Here is a 12,622-nt window from a genome sequence, read left to right on the forward strand (position 1 = left end):
AGAAAGCCCGCAAACAGTTTGCTGAAGACAAGCAGACTAAGGACATGGATTACTGGAACCATGTCCTGTGGTCTGATGAGACCAAGATAAACATATTTGGTTCAGATGGTGTCAAGCGTGTGTGGCGGCAACCAGGTGAGGAGTACAAAGACAAGTGTGTCTTGCCTACAGTCAAGCATGGTGGTGGGAGTGTCATGGTCTGGGGCTGCATGAGTGCTGCCGGCACTGGGGAGCTAGTTCATTGAGGGAACCATTTTATTTTTTAATTTTTTTCATTTAGCAGATGCTCTTATCCAGAGCTCTTATACAGTTAGTGAGTGCATGCATAAAAAATAAATAAAAATCATACTGGCCCCCCGTGGGAATCGAACCCACAACCCTGGCGTTGCAAACGCCATGCTCTGCCAACTGAGCTACATCCCTGCCGGCCATTCCCTCCCCTACCCTGGACAACGCTGGGCCAATTGTGCGCCACCCCATGGGTCTGAACCATGAATGCCAACATGTACTGTGACATACTGAAGCAGAGCATGATCCCCTCCCTTCGGAGACTGGGCCGCAGGGCAGTATTCCAAAATGATAACGACCCCAAACACACCTCCAAGACGACCACTGCCTTGCTAAAGAAGCTGAGGGTAAAGGTGATGGAATGGCCAAGCATGTCTCTAGACCTAAACCCTATTGAGCATCTGTGGGGCATCCTCAAACGGAAGGTGGAGGAGTGCAAGGTCTCTAACATCCACCAGCTCCGTGATGTCGTCATGGAGGAGTGGAAGAAGACTCCAGTGGCAACCTGTGAAGCTCTGGTGAACTCCATGCCCAAGAGGGTTAAGGCAGTACTGGAAATGGATGGTGGCCACACAAAATATTGACACTTTGGGCCCAATTTGGACATTTTCACTTAGGGGTGTACTCACTTTTGTTGCCAGCGGTTTAGACATTAATGGCTGTGTGTTGTGTTATTTTGAGGGGACAGCAAATTTACACTGTTATACAAGCTGTACACTCACTACTTTACATTGTAGCAAAGTGTCATTTCTTCAGTGTTGTCACATGAAAAGATATACTCAAATATTTACAAAAATGTGAGGGGTGTACTCACTTTTGTGAGATACTGTGTGTATATATATATATATATATATATATATATATATATATATATATATATATATATATATATATATATATATATATATATATATATATATATATATATATATATATATATATATATATATATATATATATATACACATATACATATACATACACATACACACACACACAGTGGGGAAAACAAGTATTTAGTCAGCCACCAATTGTGCAAGTTCTCCCACTTAAAAAGATGAGAGAGGCCTGTAATTTTCATCATAGGTACACGTCAACTATGACAGACAAAATGAGAAAATCACATTGTAGGATTTTTTATGAATTTATTTGCAAATTATGGTGGAAAATAAGTATTTGGTCAATAACAAAAGTTTCTCAATACTTTGTTATATACCCTTTGTTGGCAATGACACAGGTCAAACGTTTTCTGTAAGTCTTCACAAGGTTTTCACACACTGTTGCTGGTATTTTGGCCCATTCCTCCATGCAGATCTCCTCTAGAGCAGTAATGTTTTGGGGCTGTCGCTGGGCAACACAGACTTTCAACTCCCTCCAAAGATTTTCTATGGGGTTGAGATCTGGAGACTGGCTAGGCCACTCCAGGACCTTGAAATGCTTCTTACGAAGCCACTCCTTCGTTGCCCGGGCAGTGTGTTTGGGATCATTGTCATGCTGAAAGACCCAGCCACGTTTCATCTTCAATGCCCTTGCTGATGGAAGGAGGTTTTCACTCAAAATCTCACGATACATGGCCCCATTCATTCTTTCCTTTACACGGATCAGTCGTCCTGGTCCCTTTGCAGAAAAACAGCCCCAAAGCATGATGTTTCCACCCCCATGCTTCACAGTAGGTATGGTGTTCTTTGGATGCAACTCAGCATTCTTTGTCCTCCAAACACGACGAGTTGAGTTTTTACCAAAAAGTTATATTTTGGTTTCATCTGACATTCTCCCAATCCTGTTCTGGATCATCCAAATGCACTCTAGCAAACTTCAGACGGGCCTGGACATGTACTGGCTTAAGCAGGGGGACACGTCTGGCACTGCAGGATTTGAGTCCCTGGCGGCGTAGTGTGTTACTGATGGTAGGCTTTTTTACTTTGGTCCTTAGGATCCACAGTGTCTAAGGAGTACTGCCAGAATGCCTCTCTTTGTTTTAGTTTAAGTACGATGTCACCTCCTCTTATAAACCTGGGATGACTTACATCAAAGTATATCACCATGATATAATAAGATATCCCATTTTAAAAGTACATTGGCTTCATAGCATTAACAACATTGTACCATCTTACAAACTGCTGTACATCAATGGGCAATGTTCTCTTGGCAGAGAAAAACATCTGTGTCTAGTGTTGAGGTTAAAGTAATGATAGCTCTGTGAATAGTGGTCGTGATAGCATGTCCACAGCTATTCAGTGCTAGCTGAATAGTGGGCTGCGATGCAGCTTGGCAGCTTGGCCTCTTAGTTCTTTCTCATACAGTAAAGTAGACTGTAGGAGAAACACCATAGAGCCACACCTGATCCAAGTCTGCCTCATAGAGATAAAACATTGTTCTAATCAAATAAAAATAAAATGTTATTTGTAAAGAACAGGTGTAGACTAAAAGTGAAATGCTTACTTACGGGCACTTCACAACGCAGAGAGGAAAATATAGAAATGTTATAACACAGGGAATAAATGCACAATGAGTAACGATAACTTGGCTATATACACGGGGTACCAGTACCTAGTCAATGTGCAGGGGTACGAGGTAATTGAGATAGATATGTACATATAGGTAGGGATAAAGTGACTAGGCAACAGGATAGATAACAAACAAACAGTACCAGCAGCGTACAGTACCAGTCAAAAGTTTGGACACCTACTCAAGGGTTTTTCTTTATTTTCACTATTTTCTACATTGTAGAATAATAGTGAAGACATCAAAACTATGAAATAACACATATGGAATCATGTAGTAAGCAAAAAAGTGTTAAACAAATCAAAATATATTTTATATTTGAGATTCTTCAAATAGCCACCCTTTGCCTTGATGACAGCGTTGCACACGCTTGGCATTCTCTCAACCAGCTTCATGGAGGTAGTCACCTGGAATGCTTTTCCAACAGTCTTGAAGGAGTTCCCACATAGGCTTTATATAGCATACATAAAGGCTTCATATGCACTACATAAATGCTTCACAAATCTATACGCATTTGTCATACTCTATAAACGGTGTATAAAGGATGATCTAACCAGTCCCACTATAGGGTGAATTGCCAAATGTGACATAACACACTATGTATGTTTATACACCATTTATAGATGACATATACTTAGATGATTTGTGAAGCATTTATGTAGTGCTTATGAAGCTTTTATGTAACGCTTATGAAGCCTTTATGTAATGCTTTATAAAGCCTTTATAAGATGTACTTTGTTTAAAGTGGGACCGTTTTCTCTACGAGAAAGACCTGGACCAGGTGTCTGTGGACAAACTACATCAACACATCACACAGGTGCATGTTTTCAAAAAAGTTACGGCTACTGCAAATTCTCTTCTCTTGTCATAACTGCGAGACGTCTTCAAGTATGTGCTCAGAGGCAGGGAAATGAATGCATGATGCCTGGCCTGAATATATCTGGCGGAACGATTGAGCTTAGAGGGGCGCATCACAGAAGCATAACTAGAAAGGACACGGCTATATACATAAATGACATTGACTTAAATGGGAACGTCTGTTCTAGTAATTCTACGGTAGCATAACCTTTAATGAGTTTCCTCCAAAAAGCACAACAAGTCCCCTCGTTGTCATGTCCTGTCAGACAGTGATTTAAAAGGGAGACTATACTGAGCCTCTGCCCTTCCTCCTGGATGATGTTACCTCTACAGGAGGATATTGACAGATCTAGAAGCAGTCAGAGACCATACCTGAATCCCCAATCATATCTACTGCAAATGTCATCTCACACAGATAATGTTAGACCCTGCTGCGTGAGAGCAGATAGTGACTGAAAATGATGCGAACAAGAATAGTATCTCCTATGTAAACATGTCAAGTCAAGTTTGCAGCGCAAACTATTGAGAACCATTGAAACGATAAGCTTTTAATTCAGACCTTCGACTACAGTATTGTCACCTCTTCTAGTGTGGGACTAACGTCTTCAATAATAAAGTGAGAAAGTGTAAATGTTTAACCTTGTTGAATTGGTCACTTAATCCCAAAATATTTTAGAGTGGCCTAACCTTAAATTCCCACAGTAAGAACTAACTTTTTAAGTTGGCCAGAAATTGCATGACGACTCATCCTGAATTTAATTCCGCTGCACTATCGATCGCTTCATACATTCAGTCTGAAAGCCGCTGTCCTAGAAGTCGTTTGTGCTGACGTCAAAATGAGGGTCGTTGTACAAAAATGTATAAATGATTGGATCGTCTCTAACCAATCAAGAGTATCAAAGCCAATGACTTAATTCATGATTTGTGTAAGACGGCTCTGGCCCAACCCATCGGTTTGTGGGACCAGTCATAACGCTCAGAATGTGTTCGCATTCTACAAGACGTTGGGGAGGAAAACAAATCCAGACTCATCGTGGAGAAGAAAGAAATGCTAGTGGGCGTGGCGTTTGGCCAGAGCGATGTGGAGGGGTAGTCAGGCTAGTGGGCGTGGCGTTTGGCCAAAGCGATGTGGAGGGGTAGTCAGGCTAGTGGGCGTGGTGTTTGGCCAAAGCGATGTGGAGGGGCAGTCAGGCTAGTGGGCGTGGCGTTTGGCCAGAGCGATGTGGAGGGGTAGTCAGGCTAGTGGGCGTGGCGTTTGGCCAGAGCGATGTGGAGGGGTAGTCAGGGTAGTGCAGAAAGGCCATGTGCTTTGTGTTACCATGGCTTTGAGAGTGGCCTGACTTAAAAAATGTCCCTTACAAATGTTTTGTACTCAGTGTGCAGTATGACATGCAATGCTCTGAAAGAAGAATTGCCTATAGCACATAGCGTACAGCAGCGGTCACCAACCAGTCGAACGCATTCGCTCTCTATAATTTCTATTAAAAAACAACAATAAAGCCTTGCTTTCTTCGTATTGTGTTTTTGTTTTGCACCGTTGGGGTAGGTGCACTTGATTCAGCAGCCCTAGCGCTGGGAAGGCAAAGTGTTCCCATTTTGAACCATTTCATGTGTCTAAAAGGTAGAACTCTGCATAGCCGGCAGGCCCAGAGAGCAAATCAAGTGCACCCCTAGGCCTACCGCTGGCTAATCAGATAGCTCAGATCACCATGTCTGCACAGTTTTCTCGAGCCATAGGCTGTAAAAAGAAGCTTTGAGAGCACAGCAAAGTTGATACCGTGAGATTTCAAAACTTTTAAAACCATGAGTAGAGAGAGAGACTCAATGAATACAGCAAAGTAAGTTAATGTTTAAGTTATTATTCAGCACTGTAAACACTTTGTTCAACACTTTTATAAGCCATAGAATGCGCGTTCTCCCTACTTCCACTCACGCTACAACCAGCACTGCAGCTGCAATGAATGAGCATAGCAAAGTGTTTCGATAAGCTTGCGTTGCTATTGTTAGCGACTTCATAAGAGTAACATGAATTGGCACGAGTCAGAAATAATGCAGTGCGACTTGAGTTTCGCCATCGGCTGGAAGACTGTCTCCTTTTCTCAGCGCAGGGAGGGAGAACGGAGGGACGGTGAGTCGCGTTAGAGGCAGCCTCACCGCTGCTCTCTCCCTCCCCTCAGACTGACCATCAGATGCAGGTAATCAATCAAAATAAAATAAAAGCTAATTATTATACTCACTCAGCTGTGCCTCCCAAGTAATACAACAAATTATCTATTACTAGTGTGATAACACACCTAAATGTTTTAAATAAAATTTCAAAATGGTCTGAGAAGAACAACATTATCAGGGCAAATCAAGCAGAGCCAATATGCAGTGATAATGTATTAGGCATATAGCCTACTGCACAAACCTCATTGCTACAGTACTGTTTTTAATAGGTTAATGTTGCATAGGCTAATGTTTTTAGAAAAATCTGAGTGGTAAATCTCGGCTTGCTTTTGGACTCAGGAAAGATTGGTGACCACTGCAGTACAGGTATGAGACGAGGCGCTATATAAATACATAATGTACAGTAGCAGCAGTGCTTTTGAATTGAGCCTGACAGTGAAAACGAGAGAACGAAATCGAGGCGCTAAAGGAAGTTCCCATGGAAGAACTGTCAGTATTTCCAAGACTGACCAGAGACTGAAATAACCTTGAAGATCAGCAATGTTGAGCCAACACCATCCTAGAGGAATAGTTAGTTGATGTTTCATAATACACAAACCAGTTCAAAGAGAATCAAGTTCATTATTTCAAACTCTCGAGGGGTCTCTTCTCCCCAATTTAAAGTAGAGTCGACAAACAGTGAATGATTAATGAGATGAAAAGAGGGCGAGGGGGTAGGACGGCCCAGGAAACTAATCAAGGATTCATTATATATCCGGTTTTTAAATGGAAACAAATGGATGAAAACCAATTCTGTACCTTTTGAGAAGTAAAAACAACAACATTTGATTTCACCTAACTTGTACACTCTGTCATAAATAGCATATGAAAAAATTAAATAATAATAAATATTAAAAAAATACTACAGTAAGTGCCCATTAAGTGCCAAATGAGTGCAAACAGCGCTGACCCTAACAGGATTGATGATTTCATCTTAAATCAGTCATTAATCCCCTTGCGACAGGGGGATGGAAGCATGTTGTGTGCAACAGGAAGGGGCAATTGAATGTGAGCTTCATAAAAATGTTGAAATTGTTAAAACATTTCTTGCCTGCCTACAGTGAGGGAAAAAAGTATTTGATCCCCTGCTGATTTTGTACGTTTGCCCACTGACAAAGAAATGATCAGTCTATAATTTTAATGGTAGGTTTATTTGAACAGTGAGACAGAATAACAACAAAAAAATCCAGAAAAACGCATGTCAAAAATGTTATAAATTTGATTTGCATTTTAATGAGGGAAATAAGTATTTGACCCCCTCTCAATCAGAAAGATTTCTGGCTCCCAGGTGTCTTTTATACAGGTAATGAGCTGAGATTAGGAGCACACTCTTAAAGGGAGTGCTCCTAATCTCAGTTTGTTACCTGTATAAAAGACACCTGTCCACAGAAGCAATCAATCAGATTCCAAACTCTCCACCATGGCCAAGACCAAAGAGCTCTCCAAGGATGTCAGGGACAAGATTGTAGACCTACACAAGGCTGGAATGACCTACAAGACCATCGCCAAGCAGCTTGGTGAGAAGGTGACATCAGTTGGTGCGATTATTCGCAAATGGAAGGAACACAAAATAACTGTCAGTCTCCCTCGGCCTAGGGCTCCATGCAAGATCTCACCTTGTGGAGTTGCAATGATCATAAGAACGGTGAGGAATCAGCCCAGAACAACACAGGAGGATCTTGTCAATGATCTCAAGGCAGCTGGGACCATAGTCACCAAGAAAACAATTGGTAACACACTACGCCGTGAAGGAATGAAATCCTGCAGCGCCCGCAAGGTCCCCCTGCTCAAGAAAGCACATATACAGGCCCGTCTGAAGTTTGCCAATGAACATCTGAATGATTCAGAGGAGAACTGGGTGAAAGTGTTGTGGTCAGATGAGACCAAAATCGAGCTCTTTGGCATCAACTCAACGCGCCGTGTTTGGAGGAGGAGGAATGCTGCCTATGACCCCAAGAGCACCATCCCCACCGTCAAACATGGAGGTGGAAACATTATGCTTTGGGGGTGTTTTTCTGCTAAGGGGACAGGACAACTTCACCGCATCAAAGGGACGATGGACGGGGCCATGTACCGTCAAATCTTGGGTGAGAACCTCCTTCCCTCAGCCAGGGCATTGAAAATGGGTCGTGGATGGGTATTCCAGCATGACAATGACCCAAATCACAAGGCTCAAGAACAAGCACATTAAGGTCCTGGAGTGGCCTAGCCAGTCTCCAGACCTTAATCCCATAGAAAATCTGTGGAGGGAGCTGAAGGTTCGAGTTACCAAACGTCAGCCTCGAAACCTTAATGACTTGGAGAAGATCTGCAAAGAGGAGTGGAACAAAATCCCTCCTGAGATGTGTGCAAACCTGGTGGCCAACTACAAGAAACGTCTGACCTCTGTGATTGCCAACAAGGGTTTTGCCACCAAGTACTAAGTCATGTTTTGCAAAGGGGTCAAATACTTATTTCCCTCATTAAAATGCAAATCAATTTATAACATTTTTGACATGAGTTTTTCGGGATTTTTTTGTTGTTATTCTGTCTCTCACTGTTCAAATAAACCTACCATTATAGACTGATCATGTCTTTGTCAGTGGGCAAACATACAAAATCAGCAGGGGATCAAATACTTTTTTCCCCTCACTGTATCTATGGGCATCACAAAACACCAGAAAATGGCCAAGAGTAGAACCAGCTCACCTGCTTTTACACTATGGTTTGACTATTAAAATGTTCAATGTCTCTTTTGAAAAAAATATTTGTTTCACCACTTTAAAATGAGAGTTCAGTTCACGTAACAAGTTTGACATTAAAATGAGGGACAGACGTAAATGAATCACTCATCACATGAAATAAATAATCATCTTCAGAAATGACTGTGAAAGCAACAAAATAACTAAGGCTTTACAATGATGGTGGGTTTAAATCTTCCTAGAAGTCACAGAGGGTGCACAGAGCGACATGTCAAAATGCTAAATAAATGTGATTTATTGAAATCTCCAGGTCTATATTAAAAAGGGACGCAAAAGGCAGTCATTCCGTGGAACGATCCATGAATCCTATAGAATCCATGAATCCATGAATCCTATAGAAAGTGACTGTGCATAAAAAAATGATGTAATTTCTATGCCTTTGCCGTCCTTTCTCAAGGAGATTATGGTCAGAATATGATAGAGATGAGCCAAAATATATCTGCTGCATTTGCTGCACTTGACTACAGAATAAAGGCATACTGGGATTTCATTTTTACTGCATCGTGAGGGAGGGATGCCAGTTCAGGAAATATTGATACAGATGTCTTACATAACAAACTCCACTCCATTTTTATATATATATATATATATATATATATATATATATATATATATATATATATATATATATATATATATATATATATATATATATATATATAACAGGAAACTTACATAATCGTCAAGGCATGCAGTAATCTTTCAAAGGGTTCAACCATCAGTTCCTCCTCCTAACCCTATCCCCAGGATAACCTGGTTAACCCTAACAACAGGAGAACCTGGCTAGTGCGGGCAGTATGAGGGAAAATCATGACGGCCTACCCTGGCCAAACCCGGACGACGCTGGGCCAATTATGCGCCGCCCTATGGGACTCCCAATCACGGCCGGATTGTGATACAGCCTGGAATCGAACCAGGGTCTGTAGTGACGCCTCTAGCACTTGATGCAGTGCCTTAGATCGCTGCGCCACTCAGGATGCAGGGTTCTATAATCTGCTTGCTCTATATGACATTACTGTGCCCTCCCTCCCTCCCTCCATCCATCCATCCCTCCCTCCATCCCTCCCTCCATCCCTCCATCCCTCCATCCATCCATCCATCCATCCCTCAGGTAACATCTGCCAAAGTATGGCTCTGTAATGACAGAGCATTTGCATTTACATGAGCTTTACTCCCACGCCACATCAGTCTGGTGACAGGAGAGGGTAAATCATAGTGGCCGAGGTATGGATAGGGGGAAAACACAGGTCTGTAGGGTTCTGTAGCTATTTAATAAATTGCAAATTCAGAAATGAGACTGAGGCTATAAATGTATTGTGGCAATATTTGGTTTGACTTGAATCAATGCTGCAGATCCAGCAGGGATCAGTTCTATTTTAAATAGGTTTTGTGGGCGTAGGGAGATTGGATGTTCAATTTAATCAATCCAGCATTACGTGCGAGTGTTTGTGTGTGTGCGAACGTGTGTGTGTGCATATTTAAACTGATGCCTCGCATTTAGTGATGGAGGAAAAAAATAATCGATACAGCTACATATCGCAAATTTATTTTGGACGATATTATAAAAACGATACTTTGACTCCAACTATCGATTTGTTAACAAAAGTATGACATAGTCGGCTGTCCCTGAGCCGGTATTGTTCATCCTATATCTTGTTCTCCATCTTCTTTTAAAATAGTGAGCCAACATGTCTTCAGCACTTTTATTTCCCTGACCAAAACTAATTTTCTCTCTGCAGCAGACATATAGTGTGCAATATGTTGGATACATATAGAATCGTGAGAATCGTAATACATATAGAATCGTGAGAGTCATATCGGCACCTAAGTATCATGATAATATCGTATCGCGAGGTCCCTGACTTCCCCAGCCCTACTCGTGTCTCTGTGTAGCTCAGTTGGTAGAGCATGGCGCTTGCAACGTCAGGGTTGTGGGTTCGATTCCCACGGGGGGCCAGTATGAAAAAATAATGTACTGTAAGTCGCTCTGGATAAGAGCGTCTGCTAAATGACTAAAATGTAAATGTAAAATGTGATCTGCACTGCATCGAAGTGCTCTGACCACACTCTATCCATAGAGACAGACTGAGCTGAGTGGAGCCCAGGGCCAGTTCTGGATCAGTGCCCCTGCATCAACACCCTGTCAACCCCACCGAGAAGAGCCCCAGGGGGCCTCGCTAAAAGCCAGGTGTCAGAGCAAGCGGCTGTCTAAAAAGGCCCTGTTAGAGAGTACAGAGACGCAGAGCGGGTCCCACTCTGAGACTCAGAGAGAGGAGATGCAAGTGGTGCTATAAGATGAGACAGCTAACGCTTTCATATAATATTGACAGAGAAGGAAATTGGACAAAAGTACGATTCAAGATGGCTGCCATTTGGAAGATGTACAGTACAATTGACCAGACCTCCTAAACTCCTGCAGAATGTTTTCAAACAAAAAGAAAAACATACTGATTTCATTTCAAGAAATTCCGCTCAGCAATGACCTCCTCTCACTCAAAAATCCATCACTTGTCACACATATCCTAACAACGTGGTCAACAACTACTATGGTTCACCAGAGTAACCAGTCTTATCCGAAGATGCAGAGTGGTGAAACGGTAGCCACAGATTTGCATAACCACCCTACCTCCACACAATTATAGGTCATATTCTCCCGACACGGTATCAATTGTGAGTAGGGAGATCGGACGGCCTCACGTCTTCGACCTGCTGAGAGTACGGAGATATAGCAATACCATTTCCGCATATTGTGCTGACCCGAACCATACAGTGCTGACTTCTATATTCCTTTCACGTTGTCGTTTGCAGCATGGACGCATAATCAGGCCAGCTCAGTACAGCTCAGATGTCTCAGTAGCGTAACAGGGTTAAGAAGGCCTTATGGTCTGAGGTGTAGTGTATAGTGTACCTGCTGGGTAGCCGGCCTCTCTTCCCCAGAGAGAGCAGTTTCTGTCCCTGAGCCGTGGCTGGTTCCTCCTTGGGCTCTCTCTTCACTAGGGGGTTGGCTGGGGGGCGACCTCTGAGACGAGCAGCCCCCTCGTAACCCGACAGCGTTGCCCTGAGAGAGAGAGCGAGAGAGGGGAGAGACAGAGATAGAGAGGGTGTGTGGGCAGGGGGAGAGAGAGGATAAAAAGGGAGAGGTTATAGTGAGAGATGGAGAGAGAGCGAAAGGGCAGTGAACAGAGACGGAAAAGAGAACAGGAGGATGAACATTAGAAAGACAGCTACACAGACAGGCAGGCGGTCAGAAAATCAACAGGGACTGGAAATAGCCTTAGAGGAGATGTGGGACGTCTACATATAGTTGATTTGAATTATTTAAAGATCAAATGTGTGTTTAACAGGTGGCATGAAGTTCAGGTGAGGACACTCTCTGCTAAAAGACATGAATATGGGCTCAACTGGATACAACCACACGTTACAGTGTTGCCATAGCATGAACAAATGTTTTTATCAGTACTACAGTGGAATAATAACACAGAACTGTTTTTGGATGCTGTAAGACTAGTGGCTAGACACCCTCAACAGGTAGATGCCTCCGTAGTCCATACTGAGAGACGCGTGCAGGAGTTCAAATGGTCTTGCTTTTGTACTATACGACCAGATCAAAATATAAAACATTTTAAGGAAACATTTTCATGTACTGTAAATGATTGATGAATCAATAAAGCAAATGCTGACCTTGAACGTAACATCTTCAGTACATCCTCATGAGTAACCACAAGTCTACTCTTAAAGAGAGTCTTTGGCAGGTACCACAACTTGACACCATTCAAAATCATATCACAAACACAGCATCAATTTAATTAGCTTCTCTAAACAGCCCAACATGTGAAATTTCAATCTGACATTACATCTGACACATTAAAGACGCCTCTGACGGGAATTTAAAAAAGCGGAGTTGATAATCAAGTTTGTTTTATATTAAAACCGTTCCCGCTCGGCTTTAAACTTGACAAGTTTCCTACTGTAAACTCTGGCGGGCTAGCCATCCACAGCCCGACCAGGCCTAGATAAATGGA

At 42.4% G+C, this 12,622-nt stretch overlaps 1 protein-coding gene across 1 annotated transcript in view; it reads right to left on the reverse strand.

The window, feature by feature from the left end:
- LOC311109257 (lethal(3)malignant brain tumor-like protein 4) overlaps positions 1-12,622 on the reverse strand; it is a gene marked incomplete at its 3' end in the record, with an annotated part of 75,348 nt that overhangs the window by 5,525 nt on the left and 57,201 nt on the right. Inside the window, exon 16 of the mRNA XM_084152094.1 lies at positions 11,509-11,658. Coding sequence (XP_084008220.1) covers positions 11,509-11,658 — 150 coding nt within the window. The remainder of the gene's footprint in view (positions 1-11,508; positions 11,659-12,622) is intronic.

The sequence above is a fragment of the Coregonus lavaretus genome, assembly GCF_964263955.1.
Source record: "Coregonus lavaretus genome assembly, chromosome: 34".
NCBI lineage: Eukaryota > Metazoa > Chordata > Actinopteri > Salmoniformes > Salmonidae > Coregonus > Coregonus lavaretus.